We start from the raw sequence: 23,993 nt of genomic DNA on the forward strand, positions 1-23,993 counted from the left end.
TTCATGACTGGACTGTTTCTTGGATGATTTTGATAAGTTCTTCATAGATCTTGAATACTAGCCCTTTATCTGATATGTCATTTGCAAATATCATCTCCCATTCTGTAGGTTGTGTTTTAGTTTTGTTGATTATTTCCTTCACTGTGCAGAAGCTTTTTATTTTTATGAAGTCCAGTAGTTTGTTTTTGCTTTTGTTTCCTTTGCCTTCATAGATGTGTCTTGCAGGAAGTTGCTGTGGCCAAGTTCAAAAAGGGTGTTGCCTGTGTTCTCCTGTAGTATTTTGATGGATTTTTGTCTCACATTTAGATCTTCAACCATTTTGAGTTTATGTTTGTGTATGGTATAAGAGATTGGTCCAGTTTCATTCTTCTGCATGTGGCTGTCCAAGTTTTCAACACCATTTATTGAAGAGACTGTCCTTTTTCCAGTGGATATTCTTTCCTGCTTTGTCGAAGATGAGTTGACCATAGAGTTGAGGGTCCGCTTCTGGGTTCTCAATTCTATTCCATTGATCTATGTGTCTGTATTTGTGCCAGTACCATACTGTCTTGATAATCACAAGTTTGTAATATAGCTTGAAGTCAGGCATTGTGATGCCCCCAGCTTTGATTTTCTTTTTCAATATCCCTCTGGCTATTTGGAAACTTTTGGGTTCCATACAAATCTTAAGATTATGTGTTCCAACTCTGTGAAGAGAGTCCATGGTATTTTAATAAGGATTGCACTGAATGTGTAAATTGCTCTGGGTAACATAGACATTTTCACAATATTTATTATTCCAATCCATGAGCATAGAATTTTTTTTTAAATTTGACTTGAATTTATTATTTTTTTTTGTAAATTTATTTTTTATTGGTGTTCAATTTGCCAACGTATAGAATAACACCCAGTGCTCATCCCATCAAGTGCCCCCTCAGTGCCCATCACCCAGTTTCCCCCACCCCTAGTTCGTTTCCCGGAGTTAGGAGTCTCTCATGTTCTGTCTCCCTTTCTGATATTTCCCATTCATTTTTTTCTCCTTTCCCCTTTATTCCCTGTCATTATTTTTTATATTCCCCAAATGAATGAGACCATATTATGTTTGTCCTCTGACTGACTTATTTCACTCAGCATAATACCCTTCAGTTCCATCCACGTTGAAGTGAATGATGGGTATTTGTCATTTCTAATGGCTGAGTAATATTCCATTGTATACATAAACCACATCTTCTTTATCCATTCCTTTTTCGATGGACACCAAGGCTCCTTCCACAGTTTAGCTATTGTGGACATTGCTGCTATAAACATCGGGATGCAGGTGTCCCAGCGTTTCATTGCATCTGTATCTTTGGGGTAAATCCCCAGCAGTGCAATTACTGGGTCGTAGGGCAGATCTATTTTTAACTCTTTGAGGAACACAGTTTTCCAGAGTGGCTGCACCAGTTCACATTCTCACCAACAGTGCAGGAGGGCATAGAATGTTTTTCCATCTCTTTGTGTCTTCCTTAATTTCTTTCAGAGTGTTCTGTAGTTTTTAGGGTATAGATCCTTACCTCTTTGGTTAGGTTTATTCCTAGGTATCTTATGCTTTTGGGTGCAATTGTAAATGGGATTGATTACTTAATTTTTTATTCAGTTTCATTGTTAGTGTATAGAAATGCCTCTGATTTCTGGGCATTGATTTTGTATCCTGCCACACTGCCAAATTGCTATATGAGTTCTAGCAATCTTGGGGTGGAGTCTTTTGGGTTTTCTACATACAGTATCATGTCATTTGTAAAGAGGGAGAGTTTGACTTCTTTACCAATTTGAATGCCTTTTATTTCTCTTTGTTGTCTTATTGCTGAGGCTAGGACTTCTAGTGCTATGTTGAATAGCAGTGGTGAGAATGGACATCCCTGTCATGTTCCTGATCTTAGGGGAAAGGCTCCCGGTGTTTCCCCATTGAGAATGATATTTACTGTGGACTTTTCATAGATGGCTTTTAAGATGCTGGGGAATGTTCCCTGTAACCCTACACTCTGAAGAGTTTTGATCAGGAATGGATGTTGTATTTTGTCAAATGCTTTCTCTGCATCTATTGAGAGGATCATATGGTTCTTGTTTTTTCTCTTGTTAATATGATCTATCACTTTGATTGCTTTACAAGTGTTGAACCAGCCTTGCATTCTGGGGATAAATCCCACTTGGTCATGGTGAATGATCTTAATGTATTGTTGGATCCTATTGGCTAGTATCTTGTTGAGAACTTTTGCATCTGTGTTCATCAGGGATCTTGGTCTATAATTCTCCTTTTTGGTGGGGTCTTTGTCTGGTTTTGGAATTAAGGTGATGCGGGCCTCATAAAACAAGTTTGGAAGTGTTCTGTCCCTTTCTATCTTTCAGAACACCTTTAGTAGAATAGGTATTGTTTCTTCTTTAAACGTTTGATAGAATTCCCCTGGGAAGCCATCTGGCCCTGGACTTTTGTGTCTTGGAAGGTTTTTGATGACTGCTTCAATTTCCTCCCTGGTTATCGGTCTGTTCAGGCTTTCTATTTCTTCCGGTTTTTTTTTTTTTTTTTTTGTTCCGGTTTTGATAGTTTGTGGTTTTCCAGAAATGTGTCCATTTATTTTAGATTGCCTAATTTATTGGTGTATAGCTGCTCATAATATGTTTTTAAAATCATTTGTATTTCCTTGGTATTGGTTGTGATCTCTCCTTTTTCATTCATGATTTTATTAATTTGAGTCTTTTCTCTTTTGTTTTTGATAAGACTGGCTAATGGTTTATCTATTTTATTAATTCTTTCAAAGAACCAACTCCTGGTTTTGTTGATCTGTTCTACAGTTCTTCTGGTCTCAATTTCATTGAGTTCTGCATGAATCTTTATTAACTCTCTTCTTCGGCTTGGTGTAGGTTTTACTTGCTGTTCTTTCTCCAGTTTCTTTAGGTGCAAGATTAGCTTGTGTATTTGAGGTTTTTCCAATTTTTTGAGGGATGCTTGTATTGTGATGCATTTCCCTCTTAGGACTGCTTTTGCTGTATCCCAAAGATTTTGAACACTTGTATCTTCATTTTCATTAGTTTCCATGAATCTTTTTAATTCTTCTTTAATTTCCTGGTTGACCCTTTAATCTTTTAGCAGGATGCTCTTTAACCACCATGTTTTTGAGTTTCTTCCAAATTTCTTCTTGTGATTGAGTTCAAGTTTCAAAGCATTATGGTCTGAAAATATGCAGGGGACAAACCCAGTCTTTTGGTATTGGTTGAGACCTGATTTGTGACCCAGTATGTGGTCTATTCTGGAGAAAGTTCCATGTGCACTTGAGAAGAATGTGTATTCAGTTGTGTTCGGATGTAAAGTTCTGTAAATATCTGTGAAATCCATCTGGTCCTGTGTATCATTTAAAGCTCTTGTTTCTTTGGAGATGTTGTGCTTAGAAGATGTGTCATTTGCAGAAAGTGCCCTGTTGAAGTCTCCCAGTATTAGTGTATTATTATCTAAGTATGTCTTTACTTTGGTTATTGATTGATTGATATACTTGGCAGCTCCCACATTAGAAGCATAAATGTTTATGATTGTTAGGTCCTCTTGTTAGATAGATTCTTTAAGTATGATATAGTATCCCTCTTCATCTCTTACTACAGTCTTTGGTATAAACTTTAATTTATCTGATATGAGGATTGCTACCCCAGCTTTCGAGGACCATTTGAATGGTAAATGGTTCTCCAACCTTTCATTTTCAGGCTGTAGGTGTTCTTAGGTCTAAAATGAGTCTCTTGTAGACAACAAATAGATGGGTCTTGCTTTTTTATCCAGTCTGAAACCCTGCATCATTGGTGGGGTCATTTAGCCCATTCATGTTCAGAGTTACTATTGAAAGATACGAATTTAGTGTCATTATGATACCTATTCAGTCCCTGTTTTTGTGGATTATTTCTTCAGGCTTCCTCTTTCTTTTAGAGTCTCCCTTAATATTTCTTGCAGAGCTGGTTTGGTGGTCACATATTCTTTCAGTTTCTGCGCATCTTGGAAGCTTTTTATTTCTCCTTCTATTCTGAATGAGAGCCTTGCTGGATAGAGTATTCTTGGCTGCATATTTTTCTCATTTAGTACCCTATATATATCCTGCCAGCCCTTTCTGCCTTGCCAGGTCTCTGTGGAGAGGTCTGCTGTTAATCTAATATTTCTTCTCATATAAGTTAGGGAATCTCTTGTCTCTTGCTGCTTTAAGAATTTTCTCTTTATCTTTGGAATTTGCAAGTTTCACTATTAAATGTCGAGGTGTTGAACAGTTTTTATTGATTTTAGGTGGGGATCTCTGTATCTCCTGGATATGAATGCCTGTTTCCCTCCCCAAGTTAGGGAAATGCTCAGCTATGATTTGTTCAAATATGCCTTCTGGTCCTCTGTCCCTTTTGGTACGCTCTAGAACTCCAATTACATAGATTTTTCCTTCTGAAGCTGCCATTTATTTCCCATAACCTTTCCTCATGGTCTTTTGTTTTTCTCTTTTTTCCTCAGCTTCCTTCCTTGCCATCAACTTGTCTCCTATGTCACTCACTCTTTCTTCTACCTCATTAACCCTTGTTGTTAGGACCTCCAGTTTGGATTGCATCTCATTTAATTGACTTTTTTTTTTAAAGGAAGATATATTTTTTTAAAGATTTATTTATTTATGATAGGCATAGAGAGAGAGAGGCAGAGACACAGGCAGAGGGAGAAGCAGGCTCCATGCTGGGAGCCTGACATGGGACTCGATCCCGGGACTCCAGGATGACACCCTGGGCCAAAAGCAGGCGCAAAACTCCTGAGCCACCCAGGGATCCCCTCATTTAATTGATTTTTAATTTTGGCCTGATTAGATCTAAGTTCTGCCATCATGAAGTCTCTTGATTCCTTTATGCTTTTTTCCAGAGCCACCAGTAGCTTTATAATTGTGCTTCTGAATTGGCTTTCTGACATCAAATTCTATAAAATTCTATAACTCTGTGGCAGAGAGTACTGTCTCTGATTCTTCTTTTGTGGTGCATTCTTTCTAGTCATTTTGCTCAGTGCAGAGTGGCTGTATGAGCGGGCTGAGTCAAGAATATCAACCATGCCCTAAGTAAATTTCACCCTAGATGATTCTGCCAAGGTCAGAGACCAGAAATTGAAAACAAAGATCAGAATGAAATAAAACAAGAGGACCACTAAAGTGAAAAACATATTTTAAAACAAAGTAGTAAAAAATAAAAGGCCAGAAATCCTAAAGAAGAGACAAAAAAAAAAAAAAAAAAAAAAAAAGAAAAGAAAAGAAAAAGAAAAAAAAGGAGAAGAAAAAAAGGGGGGACTGGGAGATGGTGGTGGTGACAATGTTGTAGTGGAGGGAGAATGTAGTTTCCCTGAGGGGTTCTAGAGGGTGATCCTCTTATTTCTGAGTATATTAAGTTCTGTATGTTAGAGGATGCTCAGTCCCAAATTTATATAAACCAGAAATACTTATAGAGGGCCCCAACATTGACCACCAAAACATAAATGAGATAAAAGAGGGGGGACAGAATGGGAATGAGGAATCTCACAGAATGAACCAGCACAGTATACCACTTGGTTCTGGGTGTATGATGGTAATGTTTTAGAAGGTACTAACTTCTGCCATTGTAGAACAAAATGAGGCAGATAAAACAAAAAACACAAAACAAAACAAAACATATCTTGTATATCTCCCAAAATTAAGTTGAGTATGTTGAAGAGAATCTAGAAGTGGAAAATATATCTAGGACCTGTAATTGTAGAAATATGAAAGTCAAAAAGGAAGAATCTTAAAAATAAAGAGGTGGTAAAACATTTAGGTAAGGTGGGAAAAGAAAAAAATATTGGAAATTTACAGTCTTTTTTTTTTTTTTGGTATTTTTTTTATTGGAGTTTGATTTGCCAACATGTAGCATAACACCCAATGCTCATCCTGTCAAGTGCCCCCCCTCAGTGCATGTCACCCAGTCACCCCAGGAAATTTACAGTCTGATATAAAAATGAGTTGTACTGGAAAAAAGAAGGAAAAAAAAAAAAAAGGAGTGGTACCCTCTGGTTCTATATACTGTAAATCCCTCAACTTCCCCTGGAGCTTTCCAGCGCTGCTAGGTCAAGAACTTGTTCACCCCATCCTTCCAGTTGGTCTCGGGGAGGGGCTGATGTGCTCTCAGGTGTGTGCAGCTGGGGGAGCTGCCCTGCCCCCCGCCGGGTGCAGGCTCAGGGGGAGCTGTTGACCCCCTGAGGCCTCTGTTCCCTGGCGGCCCTACCCGTCCCAGGCACAGGGTGACACCAGGAGGAACAACACCACTGTCGGCGGCCAGGTCTCCAGCTCTGGAGTCAGCTCCCACAGTAAATACCGCAGCTCCCAGTCCGCCTGGGCCTAGGTGCTCCAGGGGTGGTGGGGGCGCTGACCTGCACAGCTTGGGAGTGCCTGGCAGCAGGAGAGTCCTCACTGTCCTGTGCCCTCCCCGCCTCCGCCTGTCCTGGGGGGACCACAGAATCCTGGGCTGTGTCCCCCCACGCCCTGGGATCCGGGGCCTGTGCTGCTGGAATTGCGCTCCCAGGCCGCAGATCCCCAAGGCAGCAGGGCGCAGCCCCCTCCATCAGCCGCTGCCTGAGCTTCTCCTGAGGCCCCACCGGGCGCAGGCTCCAGCCCTTTACAGAGCTCAGCCCGTGGTCTGTGCCACGCTCTCCCTTGGGGTGCACTTCCTCTGTTAGTGACTCCGGGAGACTGGAGGCTCCACAGCCCCTTCTGTGGTTCTGCTCAATTTCCCTCCTAAGTGCCTTTCCCTCCAGGAAGAATCCAGCGTGGATTTTTTAAAAGTTCCTGCTTCTCCAGGGCTGGGCTTTCCTGTCCAGAGGCTCTTGCTGCCTGGCCTTAGCCTGGCTCCTCGTGGGGCCCCACCCCAACTTGATTCTTTTTTATTTTTTCCCACCTTCCTACCTTGTTAGAAGCAAAAAACCCTTCTTTCTGTAGCGTTCCAGCTGTTCTCTCTTTAAATCTCAGGTCGAATTCATAGGTTTTCATCATGATTTGCAAGTAATCTAGGTAAGTTGGTAGGGCCGGGTGAGGTGAGGCACCTACTCCTCTGCCATCTTGCCCTCCCCCCTAGAACTTTATCTTTGAACTTTGCAAGCTTCACTATCATATGTCAGGATGTTGATTGGGTTTTGTTGGGTTTTTTTTGGGTGGGGGTCCTCTCTATCACTTGGATATGAATGCCTGTTTCCTTCCCCAAATTAGGGAAGTTCTCAGCTATGATTTGTTCACATATACTTTGTGGTCCCCTCTCCCTCTCTATCTCTTCTGGAATCCCAATAAGATGCATATTATTCCTTCTCATGCTATCATTTATTTCCCAAAAGCTTTCCTCATCGGTTCTTAATTGTTTTTCTCTTTTTATTTCAGCTTCCTTTCTTTCCGTCAACTTGTTTTTTATGTCACTCACTCTCATTTCCATATCATTAATCCTAGTAGTTAGAGCATCCAGTTTAGACTGCATCTCAGTTATTTTTAATTTCAGCCTGATTAGATCTCAATTCTGCAGTAAGAGAATCTGGAGTCTTTTATGCTTTTTTCTAGAGCCACCAGTAATTTTATTATTGTCCTTCTGAATTGGATCTGACATGGTACTTAAATCCATATCTAGCAGATCTGTGGCAGAGAGTATTACTTCTGATTCTTTCTTTTGTGGTGAATTCTTCCTTCTAGTCATTTTGTTCAGTGCAGAATGGCCATCCCCAGTCCAAGTGCAGCTGCCTTGCTCCTTGGGCGCTGCTGGTCCCCTCCCTCAGGCCCTGGGCTCTGGTCTTGACAATGGTGCATCCCCTTTAAGGAATAATCTGATCAGAACTGATGTGTGGTTAAACCTCCAACTCTAATTTTAACTGGATTTCTCTTTCTCCCCACTGAGTCTGATGGATGCCCAGAAGTGCTCTTGCCTTTCGTTTTGCTGATTGTTTCCTTTGTTGTGCAGAAGCCCTTTATCTTGATGAAGTTCTAATAGTTCATTTTTGCTTCCCTTGGTTTTGGAGACATATCTACTAAGAAGTTGCTGTGGCCAAGGTCAAAGATGTTGCCGCCTATGTTCTACTCTAGGATTTTGAGGGATTCTTGTCTCATATTTAGATCTTTCATCCATTTTGAACTTATTTTTGTGTATGGTATAGGAAAGTGGTTCAGTTTCATACTTATACATGTGGCTGTCCAATATTCCCAACTTCATTTGTTGAAAAGTCCTTTTTCCATTGTATATTCTTTCCTGCTTTGTCGAAGATGATTTGACCATATAGCTGAGGGTCCATTTCTGGGTTCTCTATTCTGTTCCATTCATATATGTGTCTATTTTTGTGCCAGTACCATACTGTTTTGATGATTACAGCTTGAAGTCCAGAATTGTGAGGCATCCAACTTTGGTTTTCTTTTTTCAACATTACCTTGGGTATTTGGAGTCCTTTCTGTTTCCATACAAATCTTAGAATTATTTTTTCCAGCTCTGTGAAAAATGTTGGTGTTATTTTGGTGGGGATTGCATTGAATGTGTCAATTGCTTTGGGTTGTATAGACATTTTAACAGTATTTGTTCTTCTAATCCATGAGCATGGAATGTTTTTCCATTTTCTATGTCTTCCTCAATTTCTTTCATAAGTGTTCTATACTTTTCAGAGTACAGATCTTTTACCTCTGGTAAAAGTTATATAGATACCTGGTATCTTATAGTTTTTAGTGCAATTGCAAATGGGATTGATTTCTTGATTTCTCTTTCTTCTGCTTCATTATTGGTGCATTTAAATGCAGCAAACTTCTGTGCATTGATTTTATATTCTGTGAGTTTGCTGAATTCCTGTATCAGCTCTAACAGTTTTTGTTGGAGTCTTCTGGGTTTTCTACATAGAGTATACTCTATGTGAAAAAAAACCATAAAATTAAAAAAAAAAACTACTACACTTAAGTTATAAAAGTAGTCACAGGGATCCCTGGGTGGCGCAGTGGTTTGGCGCCTGCCTTTGGCCTGGGGCACGATCCTGGAGACCCGGGATCGAGTCCCACATCGGGCTCCCTACATGGAGCCTGCTTCTCCCTCTGCCTGTGTCTCTGCCTCTTTGTCTCTCTCTGTGTGACTATCATGAAAAATAAATAAAATCTTAAAAATAAAATAAAATAAAAGTAGTCACAGAATATAAACTAGCAAATAAAGCAACCCAATGTCACTCATGTGAAACTATTATTAACATTTCAGGATAGAACCTTCCAATTCCTCTCATATATGTATTTGTATACATATATGAGAGGAATATATATCAGTATATTCCTGATATATACTGACATCAGTATGGTAGAGGGGAAAGGCCTCTAATTTAGGAATAAGATTCTCATCTCGGCTATAGTTCTAATTCATGGGACCTAGAGAAAGTTTTTTTTTTTTTTTAAGATTTTATTTATTTACTCATGAGAAACACAGAAAGAGAGGTAGACACAGATAGAGGGAGAAGCAGGCTCCACGCAGGGAGCCCGACGTGGGACTCGATCCGGTACTCCGGGATCATGCCCTGGGCTGATCAGGCACTAAACTGCTGAGCCACCTGGCTGCCCAGGACCTAGAGAAAGTTATTTGAAACCTCTATATAGAAATAATTAAACCTGACCTTCTTACCTTGAACAGTGATATGAGATTCAAATAAGATAATGAAAGAAAGGAATGGGTTAGGAAAGCCTCTGGCATTTTCAAAATGCTGCATAATTTTATTCTTTTCCAGCAGTGCAGTCTTGAAGTTAAAGTATTTGTGGCAGAACCATTATTGACCACAGCACAGATTTTAGGAGGCAATCTACTGAAAGTCACATTGGAGGCTGCCTACTCTGTGCCTGAGTCTTTCATTCCAGTAGGGCCTCTGCAGAACTACATGGTTGGTCTACAAGTTCCGTCAGTTGGAGAGGTAAAGCCCTACAGCCAAATATTTATATAGATTTAAACACTCATATGGTCATCTCTTCCTCACCTGCATTCAAAGCAAGCTCTATTAATGGTTGAGACTTTTTTTTAGGCTTAAAAAAATAAAGTTTACTTCTGTTTTATATGTAGATATGTATAATTTACATGTATATAATAGTATGCATTACATATAATTTATGTCAATAAATACATATTTATGATGGAAAATATGTAAAACATTTTTAAATTGATCATTTTAATGTATTTAAATACATTGCATTTATGCATGTATTTTGTAAGTTTTGTACAATGTGCTTATTTATATAAAACTTTATTAATTTTGGGTTATTTTCTTTTTTTTTTTTTTTTTTTTTTGTTTTGGGTTATTTTCTTAGTCCAAATTTCTTTTTTAAAAAAGATTTATTTATTTTGGAGAGAGAGAAAGGTAGAGAGAGCACAGGTGTGCAGCAGGGAAGGGAAGAGGGAGATGGAGAAGGAATTTCAAGCAGACTCCCTGCTGATTGCAGAGCCTGACATGCAATCAGGATCCCATGACCCTGAGATCATGACCTGTGCAGAAATCAAGAGTCAGACACTCAACCAGCTAAGCCACCCAAGCACCCCCTTAGTCAAAATTTCTATGGAATGATTATGTCTGGATTTTTTGAGGCTCTTGATAGAGATTTCCAAATTGCTTGCTAAAAGGGTATAATTAGCTAATACTGTCATCTGTTTTATTGCCATCTACATTTCAGTATGGAACCCTCCAATTCCTCTTCACCATTTACATTCCCACTAGCAGTATAAAGGGTTCCAATTTCTCCATATCCTCATCCACATATATTATTTCCTGTTTTTTATTTTGTGATAATACCCATTCTACTAGGTGTGAAGTGGCATCTCCTTGTGTTTTAGATTTGCATTTCACTAATAACTAATAATGTTGAGCATCCTTTCTCATCCTTATATTGCCATGTGTATATTTTCTTTGGGGAAATGTTTATTCAAATTCTTTGCCCATTTTTGAATCAGGTTGTTTTTTGTTGTTGAGTTTTAAGAGTACTTTATATATTCTAGCTATGGTTCCCTTATCAGATATGTAATTTACAAATATTTTCTCCCATTTTTAACTTTGTTGTTTGTATGTTTTGCTGCACAAAATTTTTAAATTTTAATGAAGCCCTGGGACACCGAGTGGCTCAGCGGTTGAGCACCTGCCCCTGGCTCAGGGCATGATCCTGCAGTCCCAGGATCAAGTCCTGCATCAGGCTCCCTGCATGGAGCCTGATTCTCCCTCTGCCTGTGTCTTTGCCTCTCTCTCTCTCGGTCTTTCATGAATAAATAAATAAAATCTTAAAATGAAGTCCAATTTATCTATTTTTTTCTTTTTTGTGTGTGTGTTTGTTATTTCTTTTTTTTTTATTGGAGTTCAATTTGCCAACATATATCATAACACCCAGTGCTCATCCCATCAAGTGCCCCCCTCAGTGCCCGTCATACAGTCACCCCCACCCACCCCCCCCTCCCCTTCCACCACCCCTAGTTTGTTTCCCAGAGTTAGGAGTCTCTCGTGTTCTGTCTCCCTTTCTGATATTTCCCACTCATTTTTTCTCCTTTCCCCTTTATTCCCTTTCACTATTTTTTATATTCCCCAAATGAATGCATTTATTTTTTCTTTTATTGTCTGTGTCTTTAGTGACATAACCAAGAAATCATTGTTTAATTTGATGTCATGAGGATTTCCCCCTGAGTTTTCTTCTAATAGTTTTACAGTTTTAGCTCTTAAATTTAGGCCTTTGGTTCATTTTGAGTTAATTTTTGTATGTGGTTTAAGGTAAGGGTACAACTTGATTTTTTTTCCATGTGGATAATTGGTTTTCTGCACTGTTTATCGAAAAGACTGTCCTTTCTCCGGAATGGTCTCGATATGCCTAATATTGATCATTTTTGCCAGCATTCTAGTTTTTATGAAAGAACAGATTTTCAGAGGTCTTTTCTCTGTCATTCCAGAAATGCCTCTCCTCACAAAAGTTTTTTAAGCTTAATCAACAGAACTAGAATTGTTGAGTTATAGGGTATGACAATTTTAAATTTACTGGTGACTGCAAAATTGCTTTCCATAGTATGCCAATTTATACTTCAATCAACTATGTATAGGAATACCATTCCCTTCACAATATTCCCAATGCTTGATATTTTCAGACTGATTTTGCCAATCAGTGGTTTAAAATGGTATCTCATTGTTTTTATGTTCATTTTAATTGTTATTAAGGATATATAGCATGTTTTAAATGTTGGATTATCTAATTTCCCTTTCTATAATTTGCATATTCATATCTTTATCAATTTTCTATTGCAAATATGTTTTAAATAAGTTATAAGTAAGAAAGTGCCTATGTTGTTAACCCTTTGTCAGATTTGTTTCTAAAAAGGTTTTTAAAACCTTTTTATACCTTAAAACCTGTTTTTAAATATATATATATATATATATATATATATATATATATATATATATATATATGAATACCTATATATATATATGTATTTTGGAGTTCGATTTGCCAACATACAGTGTAACATCCAGTTCTAATCCCATCAAGGCCTCCCTCAGTGCCTGTCACCCAGGTACCCCATCCCCCACCTACATCCCATTCCACTACCCCTTGTTCATTTCCCAGAGTTAGGAGTCTCTCATGTTTTGTCACCCTCTCTAATTTTTCCCAAAACCAAAAAGGGTTCAAAGGAGAATCTGAAGAAATAACCCATATATAAGCAATCAGGAATGTTGAAATGAATTTTCTAATAATTTTAAACTCATCATCAGCCACAGGGCAATAATCAATTACATTTTCACCAGACAAAATATATTTGCATATCTATGGATAAGAATACTTTTCATTATTATCTATTTTTATCAATTAAATAATTTTAAAATAACACAAAGACAATGAAGAGCATAGGCTCCCCTGTAGAGTCAGATAATCACAGATGGAAGTGTCTGTTAGACAACACCCAACATTACACTGAAAAGATACTTCAGTAATCTTTTTGTTCATTTGAAAGTCATAAAAAATTTCCTGATGTATGATAATTTATTCTGTAGAAAGATTATTCTATTTTGTTCAAGAATGGAACTCTGAAGCTTGGAGGAGAAAGAGAACCGGTTCCCAGGCCCAAAAAATGGCCAATTGCCAACATTCTGGCTCCAGGAGCTAATAACATTCCTGATGCTTTTATCATTGGTGGGCCCTATGAGGAAGAAGACGGAGAACTCAACCGTCCTGAGGTGAGAGAATGGTGCAGTTTTTTTGTGATAAACTAAGTACACAGACAGATACTCAAACATTTTTTGAATCCTCAAATTTATATATATTTGTTACTTGTTAAAACAATTATCTGATTCTGATGAAAATATCTCCTGCCTTCTTAAGTTCAACAAACAAAATAATTTATTAAATTCAAATTTGCTCTTTATTTTATTTTAAATTTATTCATTTTTAAAATTTTTTCTAAGATTATATTTATTTGAGGGAGAGGAGCATGAGTGGTGGAAGGGGGGAGTTACAGAGGGAGAGGGACAAGCAGACTCCCCCCTGAGCAGGGAGCCCTACCTGAAGCTGGATCCCAGGACTCTGGGGTCATAATCTGAGCTGAAGGCAGATGCTTAACCAACTGAGCCACAAAGGCACCCCAGATTCATTTATTTTTGAGTAGGTAGTTATATGGTCATAGGTCATGTACATAAAAGCAAATATATATACTCAAAAGAAAAAAGGAAGACTCACAAGCAAAAACATTTGGAAGAGTGAAGTTCCCTTGTAAAGAGTGCAACAGAGTAACATTTCAGAAAGGCTGACTCACATGAGTCAACATAGTAAAAGACAAGAATAAAGTTGTTTTTCTTTAGGAAATCTAGATTCATAGAAAGTATTCAAAATCTTGTTATTTTTCAGAACTGGAACCTGTCAGGAAGACAGGTTTTTGTTTTATCTCAGGGTATAAAGTGTTTATTTGTTTATTTTTTTTAATTTTTTTATTTATTTATGATAGTTACACAGAGAGAGAGAGAGAGAGAGAGAGGGGCAGAGACATAGGCAGAGGGAGAAACAGGCTCCATGCACCGGGAGCCCGAAGTGGGATTCGATCCTGGGTCTCCAGGATCGCGCCCTGGGCCAAAGGCAGGCGCCAAACCACTGCACCACCCAGGGATCCCTTTTTTTTTTATTTATTTTTTATTTTTTAAGTTTGTTTTTTAACGGAGTATATAAAGTGCTTCATGATATTGAAAGCAGGGGAAAATGTTAGTTTTGCTTTATATACACACATATGTACATACATGTATTCCTTTCCTATTGGTTGTTTTTGTTTTTGTTTTTGTTCTTACTGAAATGGTGGCATACTCACTGTTTTTGCAACTTGCTTTTTAGTATCTTGGTGATTTTTCCACACTGCTGCCTAAAGAACATTCTTATTTTTCTTTCTTTCTTTACACTTCCTGTGGACACACTTAAATTCACTTGACAAGTCTCCTTTTGGTGGATGTTTAGGTTGTTGAAAGTATTCTTTTCTTTTTTATTCCTTTCTCCCTCTTGCCTTCTCTTTCCTACTTCCTTCTTTCCTTCCCTCATTCTTTCTTAATTCTTTCTTTGTATATTCTAAACTTGTTAAAAGCAGAGAAAATACTGCAAAGCATACATGCAAATGTTACGTGAATGAGTTAATAATCATTAATGGAAACATTCAATAAAATAATTTGTAAAGTGAGGATGGTTGAATTATTTTAAGTATCTAATTATTTTAAATAGTTGAAATAAGTCTGGCAATATTTGAAAAACATTGTATAGTATCTTCTCATCATTGTGATTAGTGAAAATTCATACTGCTCTTTGATTTATATTTTTATTTAGATCAGATATTTTATTTTACATATTGAGATTTTATGTTACAATTTGCTTTATTTCTTTTTTTTCCATTTCAAGTTTTTACTTAAATTCTAGTTAGTTAACATACAGTGTGATATTGTTTCAGGAGTAGAATTTAGTGTTTCATCACTCACATACAATATTCAGTGCTCATCACAAGAGCCCTCCTTTATACCCATCACCCATCTAGCCCATTCTCTGCCTACCTCCTTTTCAGCAACCTTCAGTTTGTTCTCTATAGTTAAGAGTCCCTTATGGTTTGCTCCATCTCCTTTTTTCTTTTCCCCTATGTTCATCTGATTTGCTTCTTAAATTCCACATATGAGTGATTTTTTGGTATTTATGGTATTTGCTATGGATTTATGGTATTTGCTTTCTCTGACTGACTTATTTCACTTAGCATAATACTCTCTAGCTCTGTCCATATCATTGCTGGCAAGATTTCATTCTTTATGGTGGCTGAATAATAATCCATTGTTTTTTAGTCCAGATCTTTAGTTCTCAACCCTGGTTGTTCATTTGAATCACCTGGAAAGCTTTTAATACAATAACAATGGCCAAGCCCTAACTGAGATCAATTACATAAGAATTTACTTTCAAAATATCACTGTCCAGGTAATGATTTTTTAAAAAGCTCCCAGACAATTCTAATATGCATCTAAGGTTGAGAACTGGATGACTGAGGTTATATGAATGATATTTGGAACTTTAGTACTGGTTTGTTTTGAGAATATAAAGAATTTATATTATGTACTTTATTAATAGTAAAGTACCCTAAAATTTAAGATGTGGTAGTAGTTATAGTAGTAGTCATATTTATAGTAGTAATAGTAGTAGTAATAAAAGTGTTGTGATCAAATCCATTAAAAGAATGCCTCACAGATTGAGCAGAATGAAGCCATGGCACACCGAGGAAACAAAAGTCTTATTATTTTACAGGACAGGGAATTTAGGAACCAAGCAGAGTGCATAAAGAAAAGGATTATTTGGGACTTGGAAAGTCGCTGCTACCTTGATCCTCCTGCAGTGGTCAGGTAGGAAGAGGAATGTCTAACCATCAAAGAGTGTAGGCGGGAAGAAATGTTACTTTTGTTAATTTTATCTGTATTTGAGTTAAAGTGATCTGAGAATCTTTTCCACCACAAGTTCTAATAACAGAAGTTTTTAGTGATTGTGGCTTAACTAAGGTGGGTTCTGATTCCTTTTCATATAAAACAAGTCCAGAGCTAGTATATATGGTACCTTCACAGTGTTATCAGGTATCTAGGCTCCATCTTTCTTTTTGCTGTATCTTCTTTAGCATGTACCTTCCATCCACAAGGTTGTCTCATGGTCTAAGATGGCTGTTGGAGTTCTATCTTGCACATTCACATTCTTCACAGAAAGTTGGAAAAGGGGGCAGTGTGTATGGATTAAAGAAGGACACCTGCTGGGTGTTTTAGCCCCCTTATAGAGCCTTCCTAGAGCCCATAGGTTGAGCCTTCTGCAACCTCAGTTTATATCTCAGTGGCCATCTCTAGATGCAAAAGAGGCTAGGAATTATATTTTTATTAGACACATTGTTACTCAGACTAAATCAGGAGTTTGATACTAAAGAAGAGCAGGGCACTTGATATTGTGTGGGTAACTACCGGTCTGTTACAGTAACCTAGTGCTTAGGGAGAGGATGGGAAATAGAAGATTATCAATATATGTATAATTTGAATGAGCAATTCTAATATTTTTTTCAATTCATAGACTATTTTCAAAAACTGTGTTAAAATTATAGAAAAATTGCATAGACATTTCAGAAAATTTCTATGTACCTCTGGTTCCCCACATGACTGTGGTGTATAATATAAATATACATTGTTGGGATTGACTTGCTGATATTTTGTTAAGTATACATTATTGCTATTATTATTTTGATCTATTTGACCAGTTAAAAATAAGAAAAATTTGAAAATTTATTTTCCCTTAATTTTATTCTCTGATTCTCTTCTTTTTTAAATGAAGATCCAAGTTTCTGACCTTATAGGATTTTCTTTTTCTCTGAAAACTTTTAGCATTTTTTGCATGGCAGTTTTCCTGGCTACAAATTCTCTTCACTTTTGTTTGACTGAGAAAATCTTTATTTCTCCTTCACTTTTGAAGGATGATTCCCTGAATACAGAATTCTAGGTCGGTGGCTTGTTTTTTTTCAAAACTTTGAATTGATTTCACTCCATTATTTTCTCACTTGTATGGTTTCTGAAGAGAAATCCAATGTAATTTTTATCTTTGTTCCTCTATAGGTAAGGTGAGTCGTCCCCCCGTCTTCTTTAAAGATTTTCTCTTTCTCTTTGATTTTTTACAGTTTGAGTATGATATACCTAGTTTTTTTTTTTCTTTTTGGCTGTATGATGCTTAGTGTTCTCTGAGTTTCCTATATCTGTGGTATGGGGTCTGTTATTTAGTAAAATTCTCTCAGTCATGACTTCATGTATTTCTTTTATTCCTTTTCATTTCTTCTTTCTGCTATTCCTGTTATACCTTTTGTAATTATTCCACAGTTTTGGATATAACGTTACGATTTTTCATTTTTTTCCTTTCCATTTTAGTTTGGGAAGTTTTTATTTATTTATTCATGAGAGACACACAGAGAGAGGCAGAGACACAGGCAGAGGGAGAAGCAAGTTCCCTGCAGGAAGCCTGATGCAGGACTCCGTCTCAGAACTCCGGGATCATGCCCCAAGCCAAAGGCAGATGCTCAACCGCTGAGCCACTCAGGCATCCCAGTTTGGGAAGTTTTTATTGACATATCTTCAAACTAACTGATTCTTTACTCATCCATGCTCAATCTACTAAGTCCATCAAATGAATTCATTTTTGTTACAGTTTTTAAAATTTCTAGCACTTCTTTTTTATTCTTTCTTAGGGTTTCCATCTCTCTGCTTATATTTCCATCTCTCTATTATATTATTTGCATGTTTCTGCTTTTTCCATTAGAGTTCTTAGTGTATTAATCATAGTTATTTTAAATTCCCTATGTGATCATTTCAAAATATATGTTGTATCTGAGTCTAGTTCTTTTTTTTTTTTAAACTATTTTTTTTAATTTTTTTTTAAAATTTATTTATGATAGTCACAGAGAGAGACAGAGAGGCAGAGACACAGACGGAGGAAGAAGCAGGCTCCATGCACCGGGAGCCTGATGTGGGATTCAATCCCGGGTCTCCAGGATCGTGCCCTGGGCCAAAGGCAGGCGCCAAACCGCTGCGCCACCCAGGGATCCCCTGAGTCTAGTTCTTATGTTGTGTCTCTTGTCTTTTTTATAGCCTTTTAGTATTCCTTGTAATTTTTTATTGAAAGCTGGACATTATGTATTGGGTAATAAGAAGTGAGGTAATTAGGGTTTTTAGTGTGAAGTTTTCTATCAATCTGGCTAGGAGCTGGACTGTGTTTAATGTTTGCTGTAACTGTAGGTGCTAGAGGCTTCAGTTTCCTTTTTTGCTCCTCCCCTGTTGTATTTGGTTTGCCTAAGAATTTTTCTTAGATAGGGTCTGTGTTTTGCAGCCTCTCAGTTATAATCCATTGTTACTATACCAGAACCCTGCTGATGTGGTGGGAAAGTGTTGGAAAGGGGAAGTGTTTTATAATTCTGTGGTTAAAGTATTGTAATGGTGTGACTCCCTGGGCTGTGAACTTCAGAAGTGTTTAACAGCGGTTTTTTGCTTCTTCTTATGTGAGACAGGAAGGCTAGACAGGGCTGGGGTTGTCTAATTGCCCTTCCCCTGGGTCAGATAAGGCTCTGGTAAAGTAGTTTCCCTTAAAGAGTAGGCATTTGGGGCAGACTGGGTGGCTCAATGGTTTAACACTGCCTTCAGCCCAGGGCTTGATCCTGGAGACCTGGGATGGAGTCCTGCGTCGGGTTCCCTGAATGAGCCTGCTTCTCCCTCTGCCTGTGTCTCTGCCTCTCTTTCTCTCTGTGTGTCTCATGAATAAATAAATAAAGTCTTTTTAAAAAGTAGGCATTTGTTATGGATAACACTCCAGGCATATTTCAAAATGGTTGCTTTTCCTTCTTCCTGCCTAAGAGGATTTTTCCCATATCTTCACCATGAACATTTGATGGGGCTTCTTGATTTAAAACCAAAAAAGTATGGGAATTCCCTAAGACTAGGCTTCCAGGAGTCTAGCTCTGGCTAATCCAGCCTCCAGCAATTTGTCAAAATTACCATTAAAATGTTTTTACCAGTTCCTGGCTCCATTGCTTTTTCCTACTTGTAAAAAGGTCTCAACTGTGATTCTCAATACTGGTCTGTCTCTCCAAGTTTCAGGGTGGTGAATATGCCCCATGAACGTACTTCTTTTTTTTTTTTTTTTTTTTAAAGATTTTATTTATTTATTCATGAGAATACACAGAGAGGAGAGAGAGGCAGAGACACAGGCAGAGGGAGAAGCAGGCTCCATGTGGGGAACCTGATGTGGGACTTGATCCCGGGTCTCCAGGATCAGGCCCTGGGCTGAAGGCAGTGCTAAACCGCTGAGCCACCCGGGCTGCCCCATGAACTTACTTCTTAGATGGATTAAGAAAGGTCATTGGTTTTTCAGTTTGACTTTTTTGTTGTTGTTCTGAGGACAGGAGCAACAACTTTTAAGCTCTTTACATGTCAGAGCTAACACTGTAAGTCCTACTTTTTTTTTTCCACAGGAGAAATAAATACCTCTTATACTATTTACATACTTGTCTGATTATTTCTTTAGAATAAATCACTGGAAGTGGAATTTCTGGGTCAAAAATTGTGACCATTTTAAGGTTTTTGATTCATTTGTTGAATTGCTCTAAAAAATGTATAGTCTGCCTCTGCTAGCAGTGTAGTAGAATTATTTTTTGAATTTTTAGATTGGGGAAGGTTTAAAAAACCTATTTATAATAAAAATGCTTATATATATGTGTGTGTATTCCTTTACTTTTTTAAAGATGTATTTATTCATTTTGAGACAAAAAGGGAGAGAAAGCATGGTGGTGGGGGTGGGGTAGATGGGAAGGGCAAAGGGAGAGGTAGAAGAGACAGTCTCCCAAGTAGGCTCCATGCTGAGGCTTGAGCCCCAAGGAGGTCTCAGTCCCATGGGGCTCAGTCCTACAAGGCCAAAATCAGGACCTGAGCTGAAACCAAGAGTGTTGCTTAACCAAGTGTATCATCCAGGTGCATCTCCATTAATTTTTTTTAAGTTAAATTCAATTTGCCAACATGTAGTATAACACCGGTGCTTATCACATCACGTGCCCTCCTTAATGCCTGTCACCCAGTTACCATCCACCCACCCACTTCTCCTTCTCCACCTTTGTTTCCTAGAGTTAGGAGTCTCTCATGGTTTGTCTTCCTCTCTAATTTTTCCCCACTAGTTTCCCCCTTTCCTATGGTCCCTTTAACTATTTCTTATATTCCACATACTTTCTAAAGACAAGGAATACTTACCTTTAAATTATACTACCTCATTTTTGCATATGATGCTAATGGGCTGATTTTTTATTTGCAGTTTTCAGAAGCGAATTGCTGACTGTCGATTTTGGCCTGTAGAGATCACAAGAGTTCCTCTGACTATTGCACCCAAAGGGAAAGCTGCAAAATTTGATAAGGTTAATTTGTTTGCTTAAAAATATTTATATAAGAAATGTCTTGTCAGACCCAACCTTTTGTTCTGTTTCTAAAATGATACCAAAGGACTGTGTGAAATGATGTAGCTGCTCTCTACAGTGACCAGCTTAACCCGATTTGCCAAGTAGTTTCCTGGTTTTAGCACTGAAAATCTCCTGTCCCAGGAAACTCTCCTGTCTCTGGCAAATCAGGATGACTGGTTACCCTAGCTCCCCATTGTCCACTAAAACTTGTTTAGACTTTATTCCTAGACATCCTATTTCCTTTTAACTTCTTTGTTATGGTTTTACCATTGATAAAAACACATAAAACAGCCATTTTTATAGGTCACAGTAGTTACATATTGGCAACATGGTTCAACCTAATACATCCTCCTGAATTTCTTTTAGACATCCTACTTAAAATGTTTTAGCCTGATAATTAGAGTAATAGAATTCATTGATGTACATTATTCTGAAAAGATCTAGCTTTGTGAGCCTAGAACATGTTTTCTCTGGTTTTATTTGTACATGTCTGGTCTTTTTGCTTGTTCATAAACTCGCCAAGGGTAGGAATCCAGTGATTGACTGCTTTGTATCCTCCACAGTACCTAGCATGACTCATGCTATACAGCAGATCCTTAACAAGTACCTAAATTACTTTATTAATTTTCAAAATAGTGTTTTTTGCATAATGAAAATACTACTGCTAGTAACCACTTCTCCCTTTGTAATATGTAATATACATTGGCTAAATTTCCTTAATAACATAATGTTACTACATGAACATAGGACTTTTTAATCTAATTTCTAATTTCTAATTATTATAATACATGTAATAAAAGAGATTACTTTTAATCCTGTGGGGATTAAATGTGTTTTCTTTTGCTAAATTGATTTTTTCCCTGCTAAAATTTTCTATGGCAAACCATATAGCCATAAAAATGGTTACATTAATTAACAAGTATTCATCTTTGTAATGGGAGTTTAGGTGAAATTAGAGATGGCAAATACATGGTGGGAAATATCATTCATTCTTCTCATCCATGGCAGATATTACTGATTAATCAAAATGTTTTTTCTGGGCACCCCTGGTGGCGCAGCGGTTTAGCGCCACCTGCAGCCCGGGGTCTGATCCAGGATCGAGTGCCGCGTCAGGCTCCCTGCATGGAGCCCGCTTCTCCCTCTGCCTGTGTCTCTGCCTCTCAGTCTCTCTCTCTCTCTGAATAAATAAATTTTTTAAAAAATGTTTTTTCTTTCTGAACTCAGATAAGGATACAGAATCTTTCTCAAATACTCTGAAACAAATCCACCAATTTATTAGAATTTAGGCATAAATTAAAGTCTGTCATCAGTGGTCTGAGTGATTTGTAAGGTCTCTTTCATTGATAAAAATCAGAATCACAGCTTCTGATTCTCTTATTTTTTTTAATTGTTTTACAAACCTTCACTTTTTCTTAAGAGGCAACATGGTGAAATTGACTTTTCAGTTGAATATATATTGTCAATTTGAGTATGTATTGATTTAACTACTGCCTTTACTATTTATTAACACTGTTTATATGCATTATTTCAGTGATCATAATATTATTAAACCCATTTTTAACATAAAAGAATGTAGATCCAAAATATCTATGTAACTGACCTAAAGCCAATAGTTAAGTAGCATTAGCTAGTTCCTAAAGCCAGGTCTTTGGATAACTAAGTCAGTTCTCCATATCTTATGCTGCATTGCTCTATAGCACTAATAGATCTCTGGTTTTATTCCTTTTATTCCTCTGGTTTTGTCATCCTTTAGGCTGATGATGAAAGTCAGCTTTCATTTCATGGTGTGGCTTATGTTAATATGGTCCCATTGCTGTATCCGGGTGTGAAGAGGATTCGGGGAGCTTTTCATGTTTACCCTTACCTAGACAGTACAGTCTATGAAAAGGTAAGAAAAAAAACTATATAGAGGGTATTATCCTATTTATCCTTTTATATATGTGTTTACTTACATCTTTAGCATATATATCATTGTAATTGAAGTTTGGAACCAGCTGGTATACTAGTATTTAAATAGAGCAACTTACAGTTATTCAGTCATTGAATACTTAAAAACTTTAGAATAATAAAAGGTGAAAACTAGAACAATCTAAATCCCCATCAACAGGTGAACAGAAAAACAAATTTTGCTGTATATCTATAAAACGAAATACTACTCAGTTATAAGGAAAGAACTATTGATACATGCAACATGGATGAATCTCAAATGCATTATGTTAAATGAAAGAAGCCAGATAAAAAACAGTACATAATGTATGATTCCATTTAAATAGAATTCTAGGAAAATAGTCTGTAGTGACATAATACAGACCAGTGGTTGCTTGGAAACAGGAATAGAAGGAACGATGGATGATAAAAGAATATGAGGAAAGTATTAGGGACAAGGGAAATTTTGGTTATCTTGATTATGGTGATGGCTTCACATGTGTAAACATGGGTCAAAATTAATCAAATTGTGTACTTTAAATATGCAGTTTGTTATATTTTAATATAAGTAAGATAATCTTTAAGATAATGAAAGAAGTCTATTGCATTAAGTATGCAAAAACATAAATCCATGAACTGATTAATGAGCTACAATATGGTTCTTTCCATTTTCAGGTGTTAAAACGTTAAAATCATTTATCTTTTTATCTATCTATATGTGTGTATATATATATAGAGAGAATATATATATGTATATATTTTTTGCCCAAATAAAAAATTAGTTTTATCATGTTGTTTCTTAGGAGAAAGTGAGTCTTTGTAAAACACAACAATAATAACAAAAACATATTACTGTTTCATCAGCATTAGGACAGCAATTTTTCAATAATAGAGTCATGAAAGACCTATCTATTTGCAAACCAACTGAGTAGTAAATTATTTTTTTTATAAATTATTTTTATATAAGTATCCTTTAATCAGAATTCATACTTAGGGGGATGTATCTTAAGGAAATAATTTAATAAGATCAAAAACTTTATATTCGTCAAAACTTTTTGGGATCTATAATAGTAAAAACTAAAAATGAGTTTAAATGTCTAATAATAGAGAAAGGATTAGTAAATTACTATAAATAAAAATGATACAATATGCATCCATTAAAAAAGATAACTGTTAATGCTTTGTAAATAGTTAAATGGAAAAAAAGAATGCCAAGATGTTTGATCTATATAACATAGATCAAAATAAATTCCAAATGAGTTAATTAAAATGTGAAGAATCGTGGGATCCCTGGGTGGCGCAGCGGTTTGGCGCCTGCCTTTGGCCCAGGGCGTGATCCTGGAGACCCGGGATCGAATCCCACATCAGGCTCCCGGTGCATGGAGCCTGCTTCTCCCTCTGCCTGTGTCTCTGCCTCTCTCTCTCTCTCTCTCTCTCTCTGTGACTATCATAAATAAATAAAAATTAAAAAAAAATAAAATGTGAAGAATCGTTAAATGTGAAGAATATAAAGTTTAGTTTATTTATTTTTTTTATTTATTTATGATAGTCACAGAGAGAGAGAGAGAGAGAGAGAGAGAGAGAGAGGCAGAGAC

The 23,993-nt window shown here is 37.0% G+C and overlaps 1 protein-coding gene across 12 annotated transcripts in view; it reads left to right on the plus strand.

The window, feature by feature from the left end:
* Nucleotides 1–23,993, plus strand: part of CFAP70 (cilia and flagella associated protein 70) — a 94,789-nt gene that overhangs the window by 21,130 nt on the left and 49,666 nt on the right. For 7 of the 12 annotated variants that reach the window (XM_041750847.1, XM_041750852.1, XM_041750850.1 and 4 more), the window contains 5 exons: nt 9,731–9,910; nt 13,010–13,192; nt 15,768–15,862; nt 20,331–20,430; nt 22,226–22,360. In XM_041750847.1, the coding sequence (XP_041606781.1) occupies nt 9,731–9,910; nt 13,010–13,192; nt 15,768–15,862; nt 20,331–20,430; nt 22,226–22,360 (693 nt within the window). The remainder of the gene's footprint in view (nt 1–9,730; nt 9,911–13,009; nt 13,193–15,767; nt 15,863–20,330; nt 20,431–22,225; nt 22,361–23,993) is intronic. The other 5 variants (XM_041750851.1, XM_041750849.1, XM_041750854.1 and 2 more) reach the window with 5 other exon arrangements.

Source organism: Vulpes lagopus, chromosome 3 (assembly GCF_018345385.1).
Source record: "Vulpes lagopus strain Blue_001 chromosome 3, ASM1834538v1, whole genome shotgun sequence".
NCBI classification, from domain to species: Eukaryota; Metazoa; Chordata; class Mammalia; order Carnivora; family Canidae; genus Vulpes; species Vulpes lagopus.